The 13,208-nt window shown below is 45.4% G+C and overlaps 1 protein-coding gene across 11 annotated transcripts in view; it reads left to right on the top strand.

The window, feature by feature from the left end:
• The window catches only part of SYNGAP1 (synaptic Ras GTPase activating protein 1), a 152,618-nt gene that overhangs the window by 94,682 nt on the left and 44,728 nt on the right, over nt 1-13,208 (top strand). For 9 of the 11 annotated variants that reach the window (XR_012711823.1, XM_075259220.1, XM_075259222.1 and 6 more), the window contains exons 4-7: nt 5,869-5,960; nt 8,979-9,100; nt 11,209-11,362; nt 12,671-12,769. Coding sequence is in view for 10 of the 11 variants with exons in the window: in XM_075259220.1 (XP_075115321.1) it covers nt 5,869-5,960; nt 8,979-9,100; nt 11,209-11,362; nt 12,671-12,769 (467 nt within the window). In the remaining variant the exon portion in view is untranslated. Of the gene's footprint in view, nt 1-2,101; nt 2,357-2,461; nt 2,737-5,868; nt 5,961-8,978; nt 9,101-11,208; nt 11,363-12,670; nt 12,770-13,208 lie in introns of those variants that run through there. The other 2 variants (XM_075259225.1, XM_075259224.1) reach the window with 2 other exon arrangements.

Below are 13,208 nucleotides of genomic sequence, written 5' to 3'. Positions count from 1 at the left end.
AGAGAGAGCCTGTGAGTCCTGATAACTCTGCTCACTAGTAGAGAGAGCCTGTGAGTTCTGATAACTCCGCCCACTAGTAGAGAGAGCCTGTGAGTCCTGATAACTCTGCTCACTAGTAGAGAGAGCCTGTGAGTTCTGATAACTCCGCCCACTAGTAGAGAGTGCCTGTGAGTCCTGATAACTCTGCCCACTAGTAGAGAGAGCCTGTGAGTCCTGATAACTCCGCCCACTAGTAGAGAGAGCCTGTGAGTCCTGATAACTCCGTCTACTAGTAGAGAGAGCCTGTGAGTCCTGATAACTCCGCCCACTAGTAGAGCCTGTGAGTCCTGATAACTCCGCCCACTAGTAGAGCCTGTGAGTCCTGATAACTCCACCCACTAGTAGAGCCTGTGAGTCCTGATAACTCCGCCCACTAGTAGAGCCTGTGAGTCCTGATTACTCCGCCCACTAGTAGAGCCTGTGAGTCCTGATAACTCCGCCCACTAGTAGAGCCTGTGAGTCCTGATAACTCCGCCCACTAGTAGAGCCTGTGAGTCCTGATTACTCCGCCCGCATATAGTGATTGATGACTCCCTATGTATACAAGCTCATAGTGGGAAAGCTCTCACCATTCCCTGTGGACCCCTGTATGTATTCTATAGGGAGGTCTCTATACTATTAGATAGTCCCAGGTATTATATAGAGGTTACACTTTCTATAGGAGATCTGATTACATTCTATACAAGCATAATATATATGTGTTTGTGTTTCTGTATATTACATAAGGGATCTGTATATATCCTATAGGGAGAGTGCTATACACTATTGGGGGGATCTTTACCTCCTATAGGGATGTCCCTATACAATCTCCATTCACTTTCTAGGTGTCTGTATACCTTCTGTGGCTGTCTCTATATATTCTATAGGGGGGGTCTGTGAGTTTTCTGCTCTCTGGTCCACCTGCCCCATGTGCTGTCTCTCCTATATGGCTCTCCTCATCTTGTCTGTGCAGTCTCTCCCTTCATCCTACTTGTGTCTCTCCTCGCCGTGCAGTCTCCCTGCAGTCTCTCTCCCCTGTTATCCTGGCTGTGCAGTCTCTCCCCCATGTGTGTCAGTCTCTCTCCCCTGGCTGTGCAGTCTCTCTCCATCCTCTCTCTATGTAGTCTCTCTCCTCCATCCTGCAGTCTCTCTCCCTCCATGTGTGTCAGTCTGCCCCCTCTCATCCTGTCCGTGCAGTCTCTCTGCATCCTGCAGTCTCTCCCTCCATGTGTGTCAGTCTGCCCCCTCTCCTCCTGTCCGTGCAGTCTCTCCTCCATCCTGCAGTCTCTCCTCCATGTGTGTCAGTCTGCCCCCTCTCCTCCTGTCCGTGCAGTCTCTCTGCATCCTGCAGTCTCTCCCTCCATGTGTGTCAGTCTGCCCCCTCTCCTCCTGTCCGTGCAGTCTCTCTCCCTCCATGTGTGTCAGTCTGCCCCCTCTCCTCCTGTCCGTGCAGTCTCTCCTCCATCCTGCAGTCTCTCTCCCTCCATGTGTGTCAGTCTGCCCCCTCTCCTCCTGTCCGTGCAGTCTCTCTCCCTCCATGTGTGTCAGTCTGCCCCCTCTCCTCCTGTCCATGCAGTCTCTCCTACATCCTGCAGTCTCTCTCCCTCCATGTGTGTCAGTCTGCCCCCTCTCCTCCTGTCCGTGCAGTCTCTCCTCCATCCTGCAGTCTCTCTCCCTCCATGTGTGTCAGTCTGCCCCCTCTCCTCCTGTCCGTGCAGTCTCTCCTCCATCCTGCAGTCTCTCTCCCTCCATGTGTGTCAGTCTGCCCCCTCTCCTCCTGTCCGTGCAGTCTCTCCTCCATCCTGCAGTCTCTCTCCCTCCATGTGTGTCAGTCTGCCCCCTCTCCTCCTGTCCGTGCAGTCTCTCCTCCATCCTGCAGTCTCTCTCCCTCCATGTGTGTCAGTCTCTCTCCCTGTGATAGGACAGGGTACGCGCACAGTTGCTTAGTAACAGAGACGTTTCTCGCTCAGCTCAACTCTCTCCTCTCTCCAAATCTCTCATTTCCCTTCTTTATTTTCCTCCCTCTCTTCCGCTCTACCTGTCCATCCCTCCACCCCATCCTCCGTCTCTTGCCCATCTCCACTTTCTCCTGTCCTCTCTTTTCTTCCATCTCTCTCCTTTTTCCGCTCTTCATCATTTTAGATTGCGTTTCCTTCCTTGCCGTCACCGTTTTCTTCTCCGTTTTTCCCCCTCGCTGTCTGTGAAGTAGTTAAGCGGTTCCCCCCGTGCGTGTCCCTGTGATAGGAGGGGGCGTGCACACAGTTGCCTGGTTACCACGCTCACAGTGACATCCCTGTGAATACGGAAGGATGCAGCGCTCGCTGGTCCTGGGAGCTGGGTAACGTGGAGGCCTCTTACCCTGCACACCCTGCATATAGCGCACACTCTGCACCGGACACCCTGCACCGCACTCGCTGCCCTGCATGCCTTTACCATCGTGCCTTACTTTACACTGCAGATCATCACACCCTGCTCATGTTGGACTGTCCAACCTGTAGTGGACACTCATCTGTGCTCTGCCAACTCAGCGCACAGCTCTGCATGCTCTGCACCGCTGCTTGCACCTTTGCTCTGCACCCCCTATCCCCTTTCCCTTCACCCTATCACCCCCCCGCACCCTCCTCACTTTGGTTTGGGGTTCATCATCCACAGCTTGGGCCTACTCAAGGTCTTGAACATGAAATTTGATGGCAACTGAAAGATTCCCTGAGTCTTGAGGTGAGAGAGAAGCCTGATGTGTCGTACCTGAGTGTGCCCACATGTGTGTCCCCTGCCTGTAGCATCCCCGTGGCAGAAGAAGTGCGTCTATCTGTACTGACATCTGTATGTCTGATTGCAGCGGGGTCGGGGAACTTCTATAATTGTGCCCCCTGGAGCTGGCAGAGCTGGGCACCTTGTGCTTGACCAGGGATGTTTGGGGAGGGCTTGTATTACAACATGCTGCAGGATTAACATTTCTTCAGCAGCATATGGTAATGAACAGATTGATACATAAATTAATAGGTTGGGATTGTGCAAAGGGATCTGCGAGTCTATATGTGTGTGTGCACGCTGTGTATATATGTGTGTGTGCACGCTGTGTATATATGTGTGTGTGCACGCTGTATATATATGTGTGTGTGTGCATATGAAGTGCTGTGTGCCTTGTATCTCCATGGCCTGTGCCTCTATACAGTACAGTACCTGTATGTTCTGCAGGCTGCATGACTGTGTGTGGGTGGATTATATACTTGTATAGAATGATTTCACTGCTGTGAGCCGGCGCATTTCAATGTGTCTGTGTGGGCGTCTGCACAGAGCTCTGTGTGTTTTATATACAGCTTTGTGTGTGTTCCTGTGTGTTACCGTGTGTGCTCTGCTGGGAATGTGTGCCACTTCGTGCTGTGACTTCCTCACATGGGTGTTTGTGCCGGTCTCTGATGTGCAGCGTCCCGGGGTATAATTATAAGACAGGGATGTGCATTTTATTTTGCAAGACACTTCTTCCCTGTTTTTTCCCTCTTCTCCTGTGAGTCAGTATGCACCAAGGCTTTGGATGTATAGGCCACTGGTTGTCGGAACGCAGCCACATCTAACAAGGCAGCCTAGCAAATTACTTTGGAACAGACATATGTTCAGCAATCTCTGACCTTCATTAAAATGTAATGGTTCAGGATGCAGAAACTCCGCACGTTTCCATTGGTTTGCATTTCTAGAGTACAGTGTAGCCTGTACTGGCGGGAACTTACACTGCCCACTGTCATGTGTGCACAGGGTCCTTACACTCTATTAGAGCAGCAGCTGATATTATATGTTATTATAGAGCAGCACAGCATGGGGAAAGTCATTAGTCAATGTTCAGCGTCATCCCTTCACCTGTGCTATATGTTAAAGGGGTTTCCCATGAACATTACCATATATAAATTTGCAGACAATTAAAAGTTAAACATTATTGTAACGATATATAGCTAAACATTTCCTCTAACCATCTTAGTGGTGACATCTGTTGTCTTAATTGGTTGCCAACAGATATGACTATAAAGACTGAGGCTTGTCAGAAACCCAGCCATGATGTCCTTATTGTGGTCGGGTTATCTTCTCATACATGTAGTGTCCCCTCCTGATAACCAGCCATGATGTCCTTATTGCGGTCGGGTTATCTTCTCATACATGTAGTGTCCTCCTGATAACCAGCCATGATGTCCTTATTGTGGTCAGGTTATATTTTCATACATGTAGTGTCCTCCTGATAACCAGCCATGATGTCCTTATTGCGGTCGGGTTATCTTCTCATACATGTAGTGTCCTCCTGATAACCAGCCATGATGTCCTTATTGTGGTCAGGTTATATTTTCATACGTAGGGTGTCTCAGACTTTAGAAAGTTCCTACATTCATGGTCATATCCATTGGCAACCAAACAAGAGACTCCTTGCACCATGTCTAAAGTACATGTAATATTTATAAGACTCCACCAATACATGCCCAGCTTTAGGTGGATGCTTTAGATATCACCGATGCTCCAAATATTGGTGGTGATAGTGTCCCATGCTGTGATCTTCACTGTGGTCAGTTGGAAATGACCTACTGAAATGACCCACTGTAACTCCAGTAATCTATTGGATCTTGCAGATCTAGCCATCCATTGCAGTGCCATTGGTTATGGCTCCATAGAGACCTCCTCAAAAGAGAATGTATTTCTGTTGATCTCGCACCAGGGAACCTTAATAAGTACAGTTTTGTAGATCGGTCCAACCATAATGAACCTTTTCCTTGTTGAGGTGGAGATTACCTACACTACCTCCGGTGGAGCAGCAGCTATAGAAAGGGTTTTCTGACCTCAAAAGCTCATCAGTATGAAAATTCTTTTTGGGGCTGGAAAACCCCTTTAAAGGGTTCAAACACCTGGAGTGGGTAGGGATGGTGAAAAGTCCCCTGTAAAGTTGCGTGTATGTGGGGGATTGTTGAAAATGGCTCAGAATAGGTTAAAAACATAAAAGAATAAGTATTCACCTCCCGGCCACTCCTGTTTCTATATCCTGGTTCTTTTAAAATGACCACTGAAGCAATCACTGACCTGGTGATTTAGTGACTGGGTGGGCCCTATATCCTGGGTCTCAGGACACATGGTGAGGGGTTGGCAGTGGGAGATCAGTGAGGCGAGTATTGCTTCTTTTATGTTCTTACCTGTTCTTACTCTTTATTCTTTATCAAAAATGTTTTGCCAGCTAGACAAACTCTTTAAAGAAGACCTTACACTTCAGTTCTTTACGTGATTTGATAGCCGCTGCTCCACTGATTCTGAAACAGCTGGAATTTTTTCTCTAGCCCCCACCATTCCTGAGAAATCAATGCTGTTAGTTTTGGTGCTTCATATACTATTTAGGGTCTATACTGTCAGGAGGGCGGAGTCAGCAGACAAGGGGTGTGTCTGAGCGCTGGCACTGGTTACCTCTGATTGATGATCTGAATCATGCCCCCCTGCCTGACACCACCCACCTGACATTGCAAATCTAAATAGTACATCAGGCATCAAAACTAACTGCACTTGTAGCTCGGGAGCGGTGGGGGCTAGAGAGAAAATTCCAACTTTGGTGGAATCAGTGGAGCAGCGACTATTAAAAGAGGATTGGTGGAAGTGGTGAAAAGTCTCTATAAGATTGCAATCTGCAACCTTTAAGGCATAGAAGACATTACAAGAATGTTCTAGGACAAGGACAGTGTATTGCTAATAAAGACCCTCCAGAGGTATAATACAAGCTACAAGATCAATCATATCAGGATCTCATATGGTGTGAAATTCGGAGGAGCAATGGGGGTTAATGATGTTCTGGAGCCTGGTTACTAAGTTGTTTCCTTGTATCCTCCATAGATTATCACATTGCCCGTTCCCGGAGGAAAAGCGTCCCAGGGGGGAAACAGCACAGCATGGACGCCCCTCCCACCGCCCCATTTCGACCGTCGGTAAGTGATATATAGACGGTTTATACCATTAACATTACACTGATGGGCCTTGTCATCCATGTTAATGTTCTCTTCTCTTGTGCCATTGTGGGCTGATGGAGGTTGTGTCCTTGCAATGCATCCCTATAGGACAGAGACGTCTGGTCCAGGTCACTTCTCTACGTACAGGCCCCGAAAGCATTTGCAGTGCTTTAGTGGACATGAAAGATTATTGAAAATGAATTGATAATTTTCTAATACTTCATTGCTAAGGTATCAGTGGTTACAAGTGTCAGACAAAGTTACTGCTACTCCGAAAATTTCATGACAACACTTATTGTTTGATGCAGTTCTGGTTAAAGGGATTCTACCATTAAAATCCAATTTTTTGTAGTTCACACATAGGAATAGCCTTAAAGGGGTTGTTCCATCTCAAGGATCCTATCCATACTGGTAACTCATGTAAATTGAAGCCTTTTCCTAAATATATTGCTTTAGAAATTCTGCTTTATTTGTCTGTTATGTAAATTTATTCCCCCCATTGTTTACACTGTGTTACCATAACCACGGACCTATAGGACAAGTGACATCACTCACTGCTCTTGCTGGCAGGGCAATCCATTCAGATAATTGAGTTCTCTGATAAATCCAAGTCAGTTATCCCTCCATGGAAACACACAGATAATACTTTGTTTGTTCTGCACAAGAATCTACATATTATCTGACCTACAGAAACTTCTGTGTCCATTCAGCAAGAGGGAGGAGGAGGGAAGAGAAATACAGGAGGTGAGAAGCAGAGACTGCACACAGCCTGGCTGAAAGGCTGACATGGGAACACTCTTTTAAGAAAGCCTCTTCTTCTCCTACCTTTAGATGTCTTCTCCACGCCGCTGTTTGGTAGCAATTCCGGTTTTCGTTGGTATGAAAATGAGTTCTCTCGCAGCACTGGGGGCGGCCCTCAGCACTCAAACAGCACTGGGGGCGTCCCCAATGCTGTGAGAGACAACTCTCGAGCGCCACCTCCATCTTCTTCAGGAACAGCCTCTTCACGCATCTTCTTCCGGCGCTAGGGGTCAAACTTCTAGGCCTTGGGCAGAGCAGACTGTGCATGCCCACAGGCCACAAGAAAATGGCTGCTTACTTACTGTGTATGTGGCCATTTTTCTTGTGGCCGCAGGCATGCACAGTCTGCTCTGCTTGAGGCCTAGAAGTCTGACCCCCAGCACCAGAAGAAGACGCGTGAAGAGGCTGTTCCTGAAGAAGATGGAGGCAGTGCTGGAGATTTCTTTTGCAAGATTGTGGACGCCCCCAGTGCTGTTTGAGTTCTGAGGACCGCCCCCAGTGCTGCGAGAGAACTCATTTGCATACCGACAAAGACCGTGATTTCTACCGAATGGCGGCGCGGAGAAGACATCTAAATGTTGGAGAAGAAGCGACTTTCTTTAGGCTATTCCTATGTGTGGTTGACAAAAAAATTGGATTTTAATGGTAGAATCCCTTTAAGGGTTGTTGTAGTAATTTTGTGTAGATTTGTCAAGTCATTGAGAATGTGAACAGTGGCATGGGAGGTCGTAAGCCTCAGTTATCAAATGGAAGGTCATAGGCCTCAATTATTATGTGGAAGATCGTAGGCCTCAGTTATCAAATGAATAGTGATAGGCTTCAGTTATCAAATAGAAAATCGTAGGCCTCAGTTATCAAATGGAAGTCCATAGGTTTCAGTTATTAAGTTGAAGGTCGTAGGCCTCAGTTACCTAATTTAAAGTAGTAGGCCTCGGTTATCTGATGAAATGTGGTGGGCCTCGGTTATGTAATAGAAAGTGGTAGGCCTCAGTTATCTAATTTAAAGTGGTAGGCCTCAGTTATCTAATTTAAAGTAGTAGGCCTCGGTTATCTAATTTAAAGTGGTAGGCCTCGGTTATGTAATGGAAACTTGTAGGTCTCAATTATTAAATAAAAGGTTATAGGCCTCAGTCGCAAAACTGACTCTATTGTCCGTAGCAACCAATCAGAGCGCAGCTTTCATTCCATATACTGCTCTGTAAAGATGTAAGCTTTGCTCCCATTGGTTACTGTGGGTGGCAGAGACTTACTTTCAATTAGTTTTGTCACGCGCAGCAGGCTGATAGTACTTGTAGTTTTGATGCACAACTTCATGGATGCTTTTGCAATTCCTCAGAATTGATGGCATCTCCTGGCCGCCCTGTTCTGTGTATTCCCGCAGGAGCAGCTTTGTTGCTGATGAGGTACATGGCAGAATTTGGCGAGCCTAGTGTCCATGTGTGTGGTCAGCCTTGTGACACAGATGATCTAACAATCCAGACACACAGCCGCATCTGTTGTACATGGAAGGCTGCACCAAACCTATTAACCCAGTTACTATAATTACTTTTCCTATAAACAATTACATATTTCCATGCGGTCCCATGGGCCGGGATTTGTCACTGCGTGAAATAAATGGATGGGATCTACTTATCTCACATTAAACACTTCAGTGGGGACCAGGATATATCCCTAACTGTGAGAGCACAGCTTTGCTAAGATGAATTCTGAGCAGTCCTATAAACTCACCGCACTCTAATATACCTTGTACTGCGGTTCATCACCGGTGTCTTCTAGGAGCTTTGGTAACAGATTCTGTCAAAAAGTAAGGCATTTTGGTAAATGAATGGACACCATGGTGCAAACTCAACACAGCCTATTATAGTGAGTGAGGTCTGTTGGGTACCATTTGTGTATCTCATACAACTGATCTGTTGCTTGTCTTATTATTAACCATCAGATGGTTGGCCAGTCCCACCAAAATTATGTATGGCCACCTTAACTGGTTGGCTTTCACCAGCCATGATCAGCGGTATATACATATATATATGTATATATATATGTATATATATGTATATATATATGTATATATATATATATATATATATATATATATGTATATGTATATATATAGTAATCGTAGACATTATGCACAGCAAGTCATTGGCATCTGTTGGACTCACACTGACTCTTCATATCTCTTGTTTCGATGTACAGCAGGGATTCCTGAGCCGTCGCTTGAAGAGTTCAATAAAGAGGACAAAGAGTCAACCCAAGCTAGACCGAACCAGCAGCTTCCGACAGATCCTTCCGCGGTTCCGGAGCGCTGACCATGACAGGTAAATTGTCGTCCTGTCTTGATGACGTCTCTTGGATGTTTCGCTCCAATGGAATGACCCAATGTAGTAAAAGTTCCAAATTTCCCTTCATATTTTATTATAAATTGATGTGTGATATAATCCGATAGTGAAGAGCCATAGAGTGTGGTGATCACGACTTCCTCATCATCCACCAGATGCTTCTCATGGCGCATTCATTTACTGAGGTATAGCATGGGTCTTCTAAGCGCCAGTGACAGTCTATGTACACTATAGAATTTATTCATTCATATATTTCGGGCCCCGTCCACCATTGGGCATCTATAACTCTTCTTCTTACTCGACTGCTCAGGCGTTGTCCTTATCACCTGAGCTCCCCTATAGCTATGGGACTTGCACGTTCTATCATTCAAGTATCCGGTGTGTGATTCCTTATATTAATCTTTCTCCTCCCGCTCTTTCTTGTTTCCTCTGGCTGTTGTCCAGGTTCCCTTTTCTAATATTTGCCCATTCATCATCCCTCATGTTCTGTCGTATCCCCCAACACCTCCAGCAGATATTGGTATCGCAGCGTTATGGTTTCTCTGATTCCTCATTTTCTCCCAGCCATGTTGCTTCATGTTCTGTTTTATCATCTTCTTCACCTCCATATTCCCTCATGCTTTTCCTTAACGTCTTAACCTCTGACTTTCCAGATGATATTCCCATAGTCGTAGCTGTTTCTTGTATACCCATCTCTCTGTATGTTCCTCCATGCTTTGTCTTATCTTCTAATAACTCTGAGCATCTTCTTCCTCAGCCAAGTTCTCTCATAACTTGTCCTACCTGCTAATCCTCTGCTGTCTATTTAACCATCCACAGTAGGGTTGAGCAATCGGGAAAGATTGGATCCCGATTGGCGATCGAGCAAATTTCATGATCGTGATTGACTGGAAAATAATCGGAAATCAGATTTTAAAATCGATCCTGAAATCTCAAGATTGGCTCAACCCCACTGTATATATAATATACAATTAGGGCTGAGCGATCGGGATCGGGACAGATCGGATCCTGATCGGCGATTGAGCAAATGATCGGAAATCAGATTTTAAAATCAATCGTGAAATCTCAAGATCAGCTCAACCCTACTCCCCAGTCATGTTACCTCATGTTATTGCCTATTCGGTAAGGTCATCCACAATGGATGAAGATAGGTCGATGGGTGACAACTGTTGAATGATCAATCGTCTCATTTGGTGATTGATCTCAGACGCAGCCTTACACATTTAGTCCATATTGAATATTACAATTGCGTCATACATGTCCTGTGACACTAGAACATTCTTGGCGTGTCCTTTCACAGAATGATTGATTGTGGATGGATGATCTCTCGTAAGAATAAAAGATCATGTCCAGTTTTGGGACAAATATTTCACAACTCCTGTCAACTTTTTTTTGTGTCATCGGTCGGCTCAAATGATCGCTGGTTGTTATATTTCACTCTAATATGGTTGACATTTCCATGTGATGTTCATTTTCATCAACTTTAGTGTTATGTGGACATCAATGTTTCCTTAACCAATTTCTTCTCTTCTGTCGCTTCATCTTTCCATGGCCGTTCCCTCTGGAGGTGTCTTCTAATGTTCCTTAACTTGTTCCTTCCTCGTTTTCTTGTCTTGCTCTGTTCTATTTGGGGTTATTTGGACATTTAACATGCAGATCTTTTCTATATGCACCTGATCATTTACAATCCTGTGTAAACAGCTATCAGTTTGGTGGTGAATGGTGTCTGTTTTCTTCTCTTGATGACGTGGAGAACAAATGTTCCCCAGGATAACCACTGCTGTTCACAGCTCTGAGCAGTCTGCACATCTGGGGCTTCCTATGAAGTCCTATTTTATACAAACACTTTGGACACTTTTCCAAACCTCCTGCACACCTGAGGACCTCAGAAGCTTGTGTGACACCTATTCAGTAAAATGCACCAAAGCCAGGGAAGATCTTTAGTAGCGCTTGCACCATGGGTGACAGCACCTGCACAACATTTCCCTTGTGAACGATGAAATCCTCCTAGTATGACCAATGTTCCAGTCCTACTCTTCTGATAAAAGCCTACGTGTCCTTAACCTCCCCCATTCTATCCTCCACAGGGCACGTCTCATGCAGGCTTTTAAAGAGTCACACTCCCACGAGTCCCTGCTCAGTCCCAGCAGCGCGGCAGAGGCTTTGGATCTGAATCTGGATGAAGATTCGGTGGTGAAACCTGTGCACAGCAGCATCCTGGGACAGGAGTTTTGCTTCGAGGTGAGGGCTGCAGCAATGACCAAGCACCTTCTTATGACGTACGTAAACTTTCAAGTAACTTTTGATTTTCTGGCAACGTTTTCTGGTATTAATACATTTTGTGATGTAATACAAATCGAGTGTCTCTATGAACTCCTGTATTTCTTTATTCTTTCTCATTTCTTTATTGCCAGCTGAACGCTGTATACTGCTGCTCACTGGATTTTGGATAGGTGCGCTCCTGTATCATACAAAGAAGATAAAGCATTGTAAAACTTAGAGCAGTGGTTCTGGTGCCATATGAAAGACTTCATACCTCATACCATCGTACCTGTATTATATTCAGAGATATCAAATGTTAAAGGGAGTGTGTCACTAGAAGCCAGCAAGTCATCCCAGCGCTTCAGATAGAGTCGCTTCATTCTGACTGTGACTTTCCCCTTGTCATCTGGTTCCTCAGTTTCAGAGATAATTTAAGAGACATTTTCACAAATTAGCTCTTTGTAGCATTGAGGGCATACTTCCTCATGGCTCCATGGAGCTTGTTTGCATATTGATAAAAACAGCGATATCTGCAACACAGGCAGCAAAAGGGGAAAATTCTGTTTGATTCACGTGACCCTAACCTATGTGTAGTCCTGGCATCTGGTGACTGACTCCCTTTTAACACAGAATTGCCATATTTCTATACATCTACAACCTCTGCCAATCCTTGCTCTATTTTCAACTCTGGAAATCATACAGAACTATGTTCTGTGTATCGTATGAAAGCTGAGGATCTCATCCTCCATATGACACCAGACAATATTCCAGGTTTTATAATGCCTGAAATATCCTCATCCTCAGCTTCCCTGCATTATACAGGAACCCTCACACCCGTACTGAGTGAAAAGCAGTGCACAGATTCCTGCTGACAATACAGGAACAAGGGATAGACTAAAGAAATTATTAGTAAACTATATTACAAAATGTATATATAACATCAAAGCTGCCAGAAAATCAAACGTTGCATGAAAGTTTACTTACACTTTAACAGTCCACAATGAGGACATATAACAATGATAACCACTCCTGTAACACTGAAACAATCCCTCTAAATCCTGCAAATCTTTGCACAAATCAATTGGCGCTCACTATGGAGGAGTTGTTATTGGCGTGGGTATTGTGTAATACTACCCATGTGTCGGGGACATCTCCCTGCACCAGGCAGAGCCAATCTGTGTCAAACCACTCCAATCTGAATACACTTTTACAGATTCTGATTTTGGTAGCCAATATTCACAGGTTGACATTGCTGTATCCTGACTAGGTTCTCTGCTCTCTGTTTAGGTGACCACTGCATCAGGGACTAAGTGCTTCGCCTGCCGCTCCGCTGCTGAGAGGGACAAGTGGATAGAGAACCTGCAGAGAGCTGTGAAGCCCAACAAGGTACGGGCAAGGCTGCAATCTAATACTGGCCATTATTATAGTGAGTGGTACTTGGGGCAGATACAATATTAATGCCAGTCTTCATGGAGGAACATACAAGGCGCACCCTCCATCGTGCCTCATTTTCGGGAAAGTGGTGAAGGCAGCATAACAAAAAAAAAGTTAACGAAGCCCCAATTTTCACAAAACAATTGTGACTTTTTATACCTTGTTTGTCATAAAACTGATATCCTGCCATTATACCTGATCGTCCAGTGGCTTATACTTTTTGTGGCCACTAGTCCGCTAGGTAGCTGACCTGAGGCAATAGTCATACCTGGCACAGCATCGGTCTCATATGATTGGGGCCATGCTGAAGTTCTTCTTCCCGGATGGGCACTGCCATGTCATATTTTTCTTGCATACTTGAGGTTGTTTGACAGGCCAGGGCACCAGGGAA

This window comes from Leptodactylus fuscus, chromosome 11, assembly GCF_031893055.1.
Source record: "Leptodactylus fuscus isolate aLepFus1 chromosome 11, aLepFus1.hap2, whole genome shotgun sequence".
Lineage (NCBI taxonomy): Eukaryota > Metazoa > Chordata > Amphibia > Anura > Leptodactylidae > Leptodactylus > Leptodactylus fuscus.
The sequence above is the reverse complement of the archived record's forward strand: the minus strand, read 5'-3'. Positions and strand labels throughout refer to the sequence as shown.